This window comes from Eucyclogobius newberryi, unplaced genomic scaffold (genome assembly GCF_026437365.1).
Source record: "Eucyclogobius newberryi isolate DKJ021-1_F unplaced genomic scaffold, fEucNew1.0.hap1 SCAF_14, whole genome shotgun sequence".
Taxonomy (NCBI): domain Eukaryota; kingdom Metazoa; phylum Chordata; class Actinopteri; order Gobiiformes; family Gobiidae; genus Eucyclogobius; species Eucyclogobius newberryi.
Window position 1 is genome coordinate 20,492,588 of NW_027315768.1, and position 13,357 is coordinate 20,505,944.

At 38.3% G+C, this 13,357-nt stretch overlaps 1 protein-coding gene across 5 annotated transcripts in view; it reads right to left on the reverse strand.

Moving 5' to 3' along the window:
• The window catches only part of nalcn (sodium leak channel, non-selective), a 41,777-nt gene that overhangs the window by 9,213 nt on the left and 19,207 nt on the right, over positions 1-13,357 (reverse strand). For 4 of the 5 annotated variants that reach the window (XM_072444873.1, XM_072444871.1, XM_072444869.1 and 1 more), the window contains 5 exons: positions 12,708-12,845; positions 12,008-12,082; positions 1,597-1,733; positions 944-1,085; positions 726-799 (listed from right to left, as the gene is read on the reverse strand). In XM_072444873.1, coding sequence (XP_072300974.1) covers positions 726-799; positions 944-1,085; positions 1,597-1,733; positions 12,008-12,082; positions 12,708-12,845 — 566 coding nt within the window. The remainder of the gene's footprint in view (positions 1-725; positions 800-943; positions 1,086-1,596; positions 1,734-12,007; positions 12,083-12,707; positions 12,846-13,357) is intronic. The other variant, XM_072444870.1, reaches the window with a different exon arrangement.

The window sequence follows — 13,357 nt, forward strand, 5'->3', positions numbered from 1 at the left end:
CATCTACAGTGTAATTTTAATAGTCTCCAATCATTCCATTAAGCAAAGTGCATATGAGTGCAGTGGGCCCGTTTGGGATAAATGCAGAGCCATCAACGGCTAATAACCCCGTAGGCCCCAGCTTTTACAGATCATAATAATAAACAGCTCATCTCAAGGCGATGTATGCATGAGTGTGTTTGCTCATGCCCGCGTGAGCATAAGTCTCATTCATTGTGCGTGAGGAGAAGATAGGCGTCCAGACAGAACGTGCTCCGACTGCTGATGGACCGTCTACACTGACAGACAGAGAGGTGCAGGAGAGGGAGGGGGCCCGGTTCAGCCAAATTGGACAAGGTGCCGATAAGCTACTCTACACATCGAACCAGCTCTGCCATGCCGAACAGTAAATTATCCATTTACATCATTGTCACGCTGAATGAGTCACAAGTGGCTTTGTGTGTCTCCGGATCTGAAGCTTAGCACACACATTTGAAGAATACATTTAAATTGATTTCAATCAATAAAAAAGTTCAAAGTAAAAAAATCAATCATACATGAGTCTTAAATATTGTAAGATCTGATCACCAACTCATTTCAGTCAATTCTAAAACTGGGAACTAAATTTACGATTGTGAAATTGCCACACCTCTCTCTCGCTCTCTCTCGCTCTCTCTCGCTCTACTCTTTAGCAAAAGCGTTAAGGAATTCACGCTCTAGGTCACAGGCGTGCTATGAAATCTTACCGTAAAATTTTATTGATAGTAGTTTCTTTTTCCAGGAGGTTCCGTGCCCTGATACTAAATATAGACCTGCGAAGCTGAAAGAATAATAACATTAACCAACACACCAAATCCTCACGTTAGCTGTATTGTCAGTTTGGCTTATTTATTGATCTGACAGTTAAATACGCTGTTGACTAGGTTATCGTTGTTCCTGTGTGAATGGGGGTGCCTTTAATTACTTTTTGGTCAATATACTTGTTGTCCTCGATGGCGGAGCGTTTGGAGTGGTCACAGGAGGAGGAAGAAGCTGAGGGAAGACGCCGAAACAAACAGCTGGTGTCCTGCTGCTGCCGATCAATGAACTGCTTCATGAAACTCTCCCTGGAGTTAACACACAGAAGTAATGATGTTTTAGTTTGACTTAATTTAATTCTTAATGTATTGACGTTCCTAGATACCTTCTGCACACTTTTGCATGTGTTCGTTGGGTTTGGTGCAATTTTTAGGTTTATATGAGTAAAAAACATTCCCAGCTCAATTGTTTGAGTGGTCAGAACATTAAAACGAAATATTTCAAAACTATCCAGAATGTAGACAGAAGGGTAAAATGTGCAAAATAATAATGTTGTTATACCTTGCATAGTAAATATAGCAATATGAACAATATGAAATGATGACGTAATGACTGTAAACCATTTAAAATATAGTTTCAGAGGACATTTTAGTAAGAAGTTTGAAGTATTATGGGTGAATAGCACCATATTTTTGAATATTGTGGAGGCCTGCACATTTTACTCATTCTAAACCAAACTTTTTGAATTGGTGCTGCATATAGAAGTAATCAAAGTTTCTAATTACTGCATGAAACTACAGTAATGGAGCGTGTCAGCACCTGATCCTGGGCACTGTGAAATCAGACGGGAGCTTGGAGATTTTCACCATCTGTGGCCTGTTAGGGAACTTCTCAAAGATTCTCAGCCGGAGAGGCAGCTTTTCCTTGGTGTCAGCATTGGCTTCACTTTGCTTGAGCTGGAAAACAGGTCCAGCGTTAAGAACGGCACGCTAAAGTAAGACAAATGCCTTTTTAGAAAGCAGGGAAACCAATTAATGCGTTGAGGAATAGGGAAGAAAGATCACATGGAAAACAGAGGCAAAATAGGGATTTATTGAGGATGTTAAATTGCAGTTTCATGTTTATGCCTGATGATGGCACCAACACACTTACCTACTACACACACATTTAAGCACAATGAGCATGATTCCCACTTACTTTTGGAAAAGAATGAAGAAAGCAACAAAAGAAAAGAAAAAAAAAACAACAGACACATTACTTTGGACTTGGTAATGGATCAATAAAAAGCAGCCACAGGATAAAGCAAAAATCATGTGCACAACCATATCAATGTGGAAGATGAAACCAATTATATATTTTTAATTACATAGGAGGGAGGTTGATTGAAATTCCCATGCAGGGGCTTTGCTCTGTCTGGTGGTCTGGAGATAACCCCTGATGCATCGCAGATTAGGCACGGGGAAGCGGAGTGCATTTTGAAGCAAAAGTGAGTGGCAGCTTATCATTCAGAGCAGGCAACCGCCGCGAAACACATCGACTTGGCCGTGGTGAATGTTTCCACGTCAGTCACGCTGTCTGTCTGTCTGTCTGTCCGTCGGCTAATGCAAACGTCCCTGCCGTCCGTGTCATTCGGCTATTGGTATTTCCATTTGAAAGAACAACCAGGAGCAGGCTGGCGTTTTCTCGGGGTAACAGTGTAAAGGGGAGAGAAGGAGAGAGGGAGCTGACAAAAGTGCCAAAAGGAATTTGGTCTCGACAATTTCTGTTCCTTGCAGACAAAAATATGTGGATGTCTATTTTGCCCTGTGTGTGAGAGTGAGTGGCATAATGTGGAAGTAAAGAATATAACTCTGTTTGGTCGTCTGGGCTTTGTGAAGTATCTAAATGCAAGAAAAAAGTAAAGGGTTTGGACTCAGATGCAAAAATACATACAAGCAACATTGACTGTAGCAATAACGTTGAAATAATGAAAAATAAACACACTGTTAAATATCGTAATAACGAGAAAAAAGTGCTGGCGTAATCTTGAACAGCACAAACATACTTACAAGTGCTCCAGTAAACACACAAACAGAAGTCGCACATTCTCACAGTCTGCAGAATTAATATTGGCCCAGCCAGTCCCAAAGGTCCTGATCAATTTGGGCCAACTCAGCAAGATCTTTAGTTTAGCCAAGGCTCGACACCCTTACTTTCACAGTACACTATTTCTCTCTGTCAGCATGTGCACTTCTCTTGTCCAACTTCTAATCATGTGTTCTTTCTGGGCTATTGCATCAATATACTCCCATATTTATTTGATACGTCCAACCAATGGAGTGACAACCGCAGTCAGTAGTATGAAAATGAGTAGAAATTGCTTGAATCTACAAAATTGATGCACTTAATGTACGGCATAAAGTTGTTTTTTTATATCAAAATGAAAAATGCAAACTCTTGTCAGGCACTCTTGTAAGGTTCCATTATGTTACTATTATCTGATATATTATATATATTATTATATTATCTGAAACCAAGGAACGTTTAGCTTGGTCAATACATCAGGTCAATAGGCATGCATGGGCAAGGAAGAGAGCAGGGGCAGAGTAACAGAATCTATTTTAAACCTTATGTGAACGATACAGTAATGTTAACAGAGCAAAGAGGAAGCTTTGTGTTTGTGGAAAAGCACTGCCTTTGTGACAGTAAAAGGCTGATAAATCAAAACGGCTGCCTGGCCTGACCCAGTTGAGATTCAGTTTATGTAGGTGTACCAGTGCACCCGAGACTAATGTGTTTTGACTTGAGACCTATTCAGGTGACCTGCCACTGCTTCCTCTCCATTCAGGCCAATTTCAGGCTCGGCTGAGCTGGAGAGGTCTATGTCCTGGATTTTCATGGCTTCTACCTGACAAAAGAAAACTATTGGTGTCACACTAGAGACAGTTATTGACAGACGTCCGATGGGAGATGGAGTGGAAGATGAATTTGCTTGGCTAAAATGGTTTTACATTTATTAATGAAGGGTCATGTAATAACAAACCTGCAGAACTGAACATATCAAATGTCACCATCAAATGTTCTTGTATCATTATCTCATCAACAACTTAATCATTGTATGTTAGACTGATCCATTTATACTTTGAGTGATTTATCAAACGGGTTGTCAAAAGTTGTAATGTATATAATATGGCAAAAAAGTAAGGAAAAGGCTGAACTGTATGTATGTACTGGTATTGCCATTTCTAAGACACTTCTCCCAGTGTGCTGCTGCTGCTGCTGCTGCTGCTGCTGCTGCTGCTGCTGCTGCCAGCTCTGGAGAGCCTAATGAAATGCCTCAGAGGCATACAAACATCCAATGTATGAGTAACAGTGAGGAGCACTAATGGTACAATGGGAAGTGATGAACAGCTGCCTTCAAACCACTGCCCACACGCAGCATTTGAGAGCTTGTGAGAGGAGGTGTACCGCCAGTTATTTCAATTGCGCCGTTTAAGAGCCACCACGGCAGACGTGTGTTCCGATAAAGCACATCAGAGGAAACAGATGAAGAGCACAGACAGAGGACTCGCCAGTCGCAACATAAGTGTATGGCTGAAAATGTATGTGCAATTGTATGTTAACATCCAGGAACTCTGAACTGTACCACTATCCTTCCCCACTGATCTGATCTGATACACTGGACGGTAGATCCAGTGATTGATTACAGCAATGATCATAATCCATCCCAAAACACAAAGAATCCTGATAGCTTGACCGTACTGTACATTGCGGTCCATATATTCTGAGTGCCAGTGTGATTACATACAGTGCGGGCCGAAGGGCAGCTGTGTGGAAACATTAGGAGAAAAAAGGTCTGCAAGTGTTCAGGGTCACCCTCTCTTCTCATTAGGTGAGTAATGAGGCGTGACTGTTTCAGAGCTGCTGTAAAGCCTCAAAGGCCAGAGACCATTAATAGCTACCACCAACAAGCAAAACAACTGTGGTTTTAAAATCATCTTTTTAATTGTGATTAATTTTCAGTAAGACAATTAATCACCACAGTAAATGTGATACTTAACTAATCTAATTACCTCCTGAAAAATGTTTACGGTAGTTGTATTTATCATAGCCACTTTAATTTAAGGTGAGACACTGCAGTCAAACTTATTTATCAATGTATCATTACTAATATTATCTTTTTTTCTCAAGTGTCCAATATGCACCTGAATATTGAATTATATTTCAACTTGCATCCATAGGTTTATATGGAAAAAATCACCCCTACAAAGTACAACACTTTAAAATCGTATACTTAACAAGATTGTGAGAAATTTTACAGAAGGAATTGTTGATATCTAATTCCAAGATGTATTAAAGATGATCTCATTTCCAGTACGATCTACTTGACAAAATGAAGCAAGAATTGTTTACACGACTCTTTCCATTTTTAAGATTTATATGTTCAAACTATGTCAATTTTGGCCATTTCTACAGATAAAAGGCCTAATTTTCATATGAAAACATAATGATGGTTAGATTTTTGTAAGCAAACTACAGAAGAAGTTTCAAATTGTATTCACATGTTTTGTTTTTTCATTTTATTCACCTACAGCTTTAAATAAAGTGTAATGAATTGGGCTAAATAGTGTAAGGAGTAAAATTGTCCTCCAAAGGCACATTGAAGCGTCATTCCAAAGATAAGAGGTCATTGTCTCTGAAGTCTCTGAGGAATATGTCCTTTCTTCTTGCTCTTCTGCTCTTTTCTTCCCCTCCACTAAATCCCAAAATAAGTCTTCGCTCCATTAAATCACATAAATGGGGGACAGGCTTTTGGTTTTATTCATAAATAATAGAATCCTTGGTGGAGGGAGGCCCTAATATAATCAATCAGCCTTCAATTACTCAAACTTGAATCTCCTTCACAAAATCATTGGGTGCTGCTTGGAATGAAAGAAAATAGATAAAGCTTCACTGCACTAGAAGTAGTAGAAAAAAGCTAAAATAAAGAAATCTTGACACTCTATAAAAAGGTGACATTTACGCACTTCACTCATTGTGTGATACCTCGACGACACATTTATAAGTGTATTTAGCACATTTTTACAACTTGATAAAATATTCTCTATAAGGATGTCACAATATTTTAGTGTTACAATTATTGTGAGAAGAAACATCAACATTCTACAATAGTTGGTACTTTGACCATACAACAGTGAACTACTTAACTTGCTTAAGTTTAATGGCTTATCATTGTTTGTAGCGCTGTAGTCGACCAAAGACATTCCTGGTCGACTAAGGTTGTGTTGTGAGTGCGGTGTAGTGCTTGAACTTCTATAATCTGATGCTATATCTGACCCAAAATACACACAATTGCACAAGTTCACTCAATAACAACTCTGCACACAGTTAAGTACCAAAAGACTCGAAAAAAAGCTGAATAAATCAGTCACTCCAAAAACTCAATTTGTGTCTTCTCCTTTCTGCTCTTGTCCATTTTTGAATGGACTTTTTGAATGGACAACCAAAAAGGAGTTTTATTCATATCCACCGACCTCCTGGTCTCTATTCAGAGTTTTCAACAGAGTTTTCTGACTTCAAATTCAGAGTTGGATTGATAAAAAGTGACTGTTGTCGTTTCACTATCCACACAAAGTAACAACTGCCTTAGTAATGCTTTCAGTGCTCGATTAGATAGCACTGGTTTCACTCAGAATGTAAATAAACCGACCCACAGTCCCAAGCACACTCTGGACAAGCACAAGAAATGCTCTTGATGTTGCAGCGCTGTTAAAACAGAAGGTCATTAGGACAAACCGAGCATCCCCATGGTACAAGGAAGAACTGTATTCACATAAACATAGGGTTGCATTAGAGAGACCTTTGTGCATGCAAATCTGCCTGCTGCTCTAAGTAAAGGCCCAAACCAGATACTATTCAGATGAAACATAAGTTAACAAAACTAATACTAGATTTATTTTCAGCACTGTAGCCAGACTAACAAACTGTCACAACGCAGAAGAGTCCTCAATTCCAGCTACTCTCAGCTCTGACAATTTTCTTCTATTTGTTAACAACAAAATCAAAACAATTAGAGCAAAACTAAATGAAATGACTCCCACTATTAACAATGAGCAAGCCCAAGCTGTAAACCTAGTGTCCCATAGAAACTCATTAATACTAGAAAGGTTGACTGCTGTGGATAAAGCAGAGATAACTTCAGCCTTTATGCCCTCTGAAACGTCTTGTATCCTAGACCCAATTCCAAGCAGACTCCTCAAAGAAATTCTCCTCCCTGATTTTAAGACCAATTCACACCAACTGCAGCCTTATATGGGAATTTAATTTAGCCAGAGCAGCAGCATGTATTGAATTCCCTTTATTTTTGATCTGACAATTTCCTTGGTAGATTACACTATGCAGTCAAATTACATTTCCCTTCCATTCAAATGATGCAGCACATTGCTTTAGTGATAGAATGCAGAGAGACAAATGTCAGGTTAAGTGCGAACAGAGTGAATGGGGATCAGAGCTGTGCACTGGCAATCTGCACATGGCAAATTACTAGGAGCTATGTGTGAATGAGGCTTCAGATTCTTAATATAATAAATACTTCATTAGAAAGTTGTTATGTCACACAGTCCTTCAAATATGCTGTCATTAAACCACTATTAAAAAAAAAACTGTTGGCAAACTATAGACATATTTCCCATCATCCCTTTGTCTCCAAAATCCTTGAAAGAGTTGTAGTTAAACAGATTTTTCGCCACCTACAGGACAATAATTTAAAGTCAGGGTTCGGAGCTTCGCACAGCACTGGAACTGCACTAGTTAAAGCCACAAATGATTTGTTATTAGCTGCTGACGATGGACTGGTTTCAATCCTGGTTCCGTTGCCACTTGTGATGTTTTGCTTGGGGCCCCACGACACTTGAGATGCCACTGGTCAATGCATTGTATTGGCAACAGTTTGTACTCGCTATACACGCCCTGTCTCAGTTGCCACAGTAACCAGAGCTGATTCCTGCCAAAAAAAAGGAGCTCATCCTAAATCTGCACACCACACTTCACTCAAGTTGCATCTCTTCCTTCTCGACGTAGACAACAACTCACGGCGTTGGGGGCCGACACTTTGACAGATGGAGATCTACTGTCGTGCGCGGATTGTCACTCCTTGTGCCGGAGCTGACGCGCATGTCACACTGAGGGCAGCGATCTCCTTACCAGTGGCACGTCCCCTCACACACTCCCCCCTCCGTATGAAAACATGTTAGGGCTGGAGTGATGTAGTCTGGGAAATGTCACAGTGAATCATCCTTTGCAAAGAGGGCTGGGCCAAAACAATCTACCAAGACATTTTCCCTCACTGATCGGTCACGATTTCAACGCGCATGGTTTCAGTAACGAATTTTAGCGTTACGATTACTGTGAGAAGAAACACCATGATGTAACGATTATTCACAATTATTGACACTAAGGATGTCAAGATTATTTGCTTAATCGATAATCGTTATTATTCAGGCAACACTGACCCTGATAATTGCAAGCAGCAATAATTGGTCATTTCAGTTTTAACTATAGTCCAAAGTAGTTAATAAAAATGGTCTGTTTGACAATATAATTACTTTTTCATTCAGAAAGTTTGATTTTATAAAGCTTGCAAACAATGGTGAGCTTTTAGATTTGTGAATAAAAGTGAATGAAGGATTTCACTGATGTTTGGTCACAGTGCAAACAATTGTGAATAATAAAATAGGGATATTCCTTCCTACAATAATAGTTACTCAATATTATGACAACCCTAATTGACACCTTTGACAGCAAAAGTGAAATCCTTTATTTTCTTTCATTCTAATACATTTCTGTTCAAATAGTATGTGACAAGCTAATCAAACTTTCTGAAGGCAAAAGTAAAGTTGTGATTTAAACACAGCCACATAAAAAGCACACAATTTACGTGTACTTTTTTAGAGTACACTGATTGAATTTTCACCCCTAAAATAGTCACAATTACATTATAATGGGACCTGAAAACTTCTGATTATATAATAATCTTGACATCTCTACCTATGCGTGGCTAAATTGAGGGGTTTGCATCATGAAGAGTTTCAGTCACACCCACCAATTCAAAATTTACAAATCACTGCAAGGGAGGGCAGATGATTTGCTGTGGTAAGAAATTGAATGAAGAATTGATTCAATACATTACATACTTCGCTCAGTGAGCCTCCAAAAAGCATAGAATATCTGTCTTCACAAAACTGTTCACCACAATTGCAAGTTGTATTGTCTTTTCCAGCCTCTATTTTACCTTTTGACATTTACCAAGAAATTCAAACACTATTAAAGTAACAATATAATCATAATTACTAGAAAATAATAATCATGACAATTTTAGAAGCAACATTTTTTAAAAATCCTTTATAAATTTTGATTTTATAAAGCTGGTCACAAACTAGAGGAATAGTAAAGTGTTAGACAATGGGAACGGAAGAAGATTAAAGATTTTTACAGTTCATTATCTCCATAATAGTGAATAATCGTTAAATCATGTTGTTTTTTCTCACAATAATCTTAACACTAAAATGTCATCTATTGACATCACTGGGTATAACAGCTGTGTCCATGTTTGTGAGAAATACACTGAATCTATCTTAAACAGAAAACCAGGACCTCAGTGTAAATGTATGGTGACGTCTCCACTAAGATTGCACAGCACACACAAACACATCAGCGTCATCAGCTCCATTATCACTGGTCCGAGGGGTAAACACCTTTTTTTTCTCTTTGGCTGATATCTAGGGGCACAAGATAAACGTTTCCCTCCTCTCTGGCCCCTGTGCCGGTTCTGCAGACATTGCTGTGCGCAGAGAGAGTGGATTGGGAGGGCAGATGATTTGTAGAATTGAGACGGGCCATCACTCTTACCCATCACACAGCCTACCAATCTGTGACACCGTAAACGAAGGTGAACCAATAATAGGAGCAATACTATCCAATAAACAGACACTCTCTCATCACGAGGAGATTTTGGTGTTGGATTCTCTGAAGAAGATATACAGTGTGTCTCAAAGGGCCAATGTACCCATCATTACTAGCTAATGACGGAAAAAAATGTTATCGGACAGAACATTAGGACATAGCTAAAATAGAGAAATGAGAAGACACGGTGGACAATGAACACACAAACCCCAGTCACAAGGAGTCAGTAAAGGATCTTTAGAGACCCTTTAAAAGACTCTAAACAAATATGTTTTAAATTGCAGAATGGAGGAAACTGGAGACAAAAGTTGAATATAATGGAATTTCAATGGACAAAGTGGGATTAGCCAAGGTATATCCTAAAATGTGATGAATCAAGTTCATTTTGGCAAATGAAAACCACTCTTCTATGTTTAAGTGAAGTAAAAAATGATAAAGAATGGAATTTTACCTCTTTTGTCTTTCTAATATGTGGTTAATGTACACAATTCACTTTCAAAGATGATGAGTTTATCCTTATAATGCTCAGCTCACTTATGCCTCTTTTTGCATTAGCCCTTCCGGTCAAGCGGGAACTCTGGTCACTTAAGGAGAGAAAGAGGGAAAATCTTGAAGCTAAAATATAGATTGAAGCTATAAAAGTAGATTGATTTGAGTGACATTTTCAATGTTCATGTGACCAACAAGTCAATGCACAAATTCCCTGCGTAGACTGAAAACGGTATTTTGCCTGTGTAGAACTTATTTGCTATTGAGATCTGCAGCCTATAAATAATAATGTAAAATCATACAACCGGAAAGAGGATAGCAAAGTATGGTGGTGCTCAGGGCACCTTCTGGAATAAGGTGAATAGACAGAGCATTTACCCTTGAACTGAAAGATCTCCAGTTAAAATGAATAATGCTTTTGTGGTGGCCTGTGGCATCTGTGAGAGACTCATTTGTCTACATTCTGTATTGTTTGCACAGTAGTGGAGACATAAAAGCGGTTTATTTTAGTAGCAACAGAATAAGCCCAGAACAAGCGTAAAGACATTGTTTAGCCTGTGCACTTGTTTATGTATGAGTCACACACACAGGTATTTCCTCTGCTACATTCACCCACTGACATTGCACTAATACACTCAAAAGACTGGTGAAAACAGGATGTTGTCGACACATTATGTTCTGAAATATATTTTATTCCCACAGTGCATCAGCTTGTTTAAGGGGATATTTTGATTTGGCGAAATTAGGAGAATTAGGAGAAATGCCAAACTGCAAGACAATCATCTGTAGAAGTGTAACATCTAAAGGATTGCTACTCTAAGCAGTGTATCATATCTTGTCATTCATGGCAGACAAACTTTCTGTATTGTTTTTTGTTTAAACATTGCTCTAAATTATTTTTCATTTTGCAACTGTCTGTTTGACTAAGAGTGAAATTGTACTAAATACTTTTGTTTTGTACAGGAAATAGATTGATCACAAATGTATGATAAAAGAATATCATTAGATAATTATTATTTCAAATGATAAGCTTTCAAGTGACAAAACTGACACAATTTTAAAAACCAGCCTGTGGCTATAAGTCACTTTAATGATGAATAACAAACATTACCCCCTCAGTGAAGACATTCATCAAACCGTGGGCCAAAATGATCCATCATATACACTGTCTCTCGGGCCATATGTGTGTCTCTGGGAGAACACTGGCCAAATAATTGGTTGCCAAATGTTTGTGGAGAGGAAGTATTCACTTCTGAGAGGGTGATCACCATCTATCCTCTATTTTTAGTTTGTATTTATGATTGAAGCACCTGTAAAATAGACAATTTTATAGTCACTGCGCATAATCACTCAGCTGTGGGTTGGAAATAACCTTTTTAAGCGAGCAGAGACAGGCCAGCTGCCAACCACTGCAGTTTGGACTGTCTATAAGATATAAGTCTGTCAACTCGGTTTAAATATTCACATCTTTCCACATAAAGAGGTGCTGTGAAGAAGGGTTTTTAGTGGCACATTTGTAAAATGAAAATTATAGTGCATTTTTAGAACAGAAGCAACACCTATTTCATGTGCTAAATAAATTACTTGAAAGGACAACATAACCTAACTGTCTGTAATTCTCATTCGGATGTATGTATATGGCATGGATCTGTCTACCTCCCCTAACAGAAAGCATTTGCACATTGAAATCACCTCAGAGCAATGACTAAAACGTTTCTCACAAAACAATAGAACTGTCCCCTTTAGCCTTTTACTTTGCAACAGGGGAATTTAGTATAAGGAAGAAGAGGTCTTATGTTACCTGTTTGAGCTTTTTTAAATCTTCATCCAATTCCAAATTGTCCAAGATGACAGCCACAAACAAGCTCAGAAGAATCTAAACACATACATAAAGAAAGGACAAGAAATGAGCTCTTGTACTATTCATTTCAGTTTCAAGGACTTATTCATAGATTGTATTATTTATTTATTTTTTCATTGAATATTGTTCATTGCTATGGCAATGGTCGTCACTTCAAACCTGGTCTGTAAATAGGCGTGAGTCATAAAAGCTGATTCTCAGATCAGAGATCTAAACACTCAAATGCCAACAAATTACATTTGCATCATCTGATCAACTGGGATTAGATCTCCCACAATGACATATGGAAGGCCATGGCCCTGGTTGGTGTTAAATTTATATTTATACTAGATTGAAATATATTTATACAGATTTAAGTTTATTTGCATGGACATTTTTATTATTCCACTTACTTCTGTTTCTAATCTGTGTTTCTGTACCTAATCTGTTTACGTTATTGTCCCGTAGGTAATGCCTCAGCTATAAAGCATGTAGCACTGAACATGGGGCTCATTACAATAATATGTGGTAATATCAGCATTTTAACATGTTTTGTGAATAAAACTCGAAATTAAAAGATAAATGCTAGCTAGTCCACAGAACAAAACAACACACTTGATAGACTAATTAATTTGACTTTGTAGCATTAAGGTCCCCTCACCAGGGTGGCAAACAGATGGTAGAGGATGAAGTAAATGGCCACGACTGGAGCCCACACTTGACCTACAGCCACCAGAGTCTGGTCCATGACATCGATCCAGCCCTCCTGGGTGAGGATCTGGAACATGGACATGAACGCCTGGAAGAGCACAGCAGAGAGTGGACAGAGAGGTGTGGAGAGGGCATAGGTCAGACAGGACACCACCAAGAAAACTTTGCAGTGGAGCTTACGAATTACACAATAAATAGGAGCATAAGAGCATTTCACATGACTAAAAGAGCAGAAATACAGAGTTTTATTATCTATCATTGTGATGACAATTGCATGTTTGAATTATGTTATTTATCGTATTGTTATTATATAATCTCAAATACTCAAGACTTTCTATATTTTCAATCTTCAGCTTCTCACATATCCCCCTTATGGTGATAAGACAATATAAAACAGAATGTTTTCACTACTTAATTTATTGAATGTACGGTGATTGCTGAATCTATGAATAATCTCACACACCATTGTTCTATACTAAAATAGTCTACACAAATTCCTATATTTGAAATTAAAAGACTAAAGCTGAAACATCCATGTCTATTAGTTTATGTATAGTTCTAGGTTCTCTAGTCTGGGAGATCAAATGGCACACAAGGATT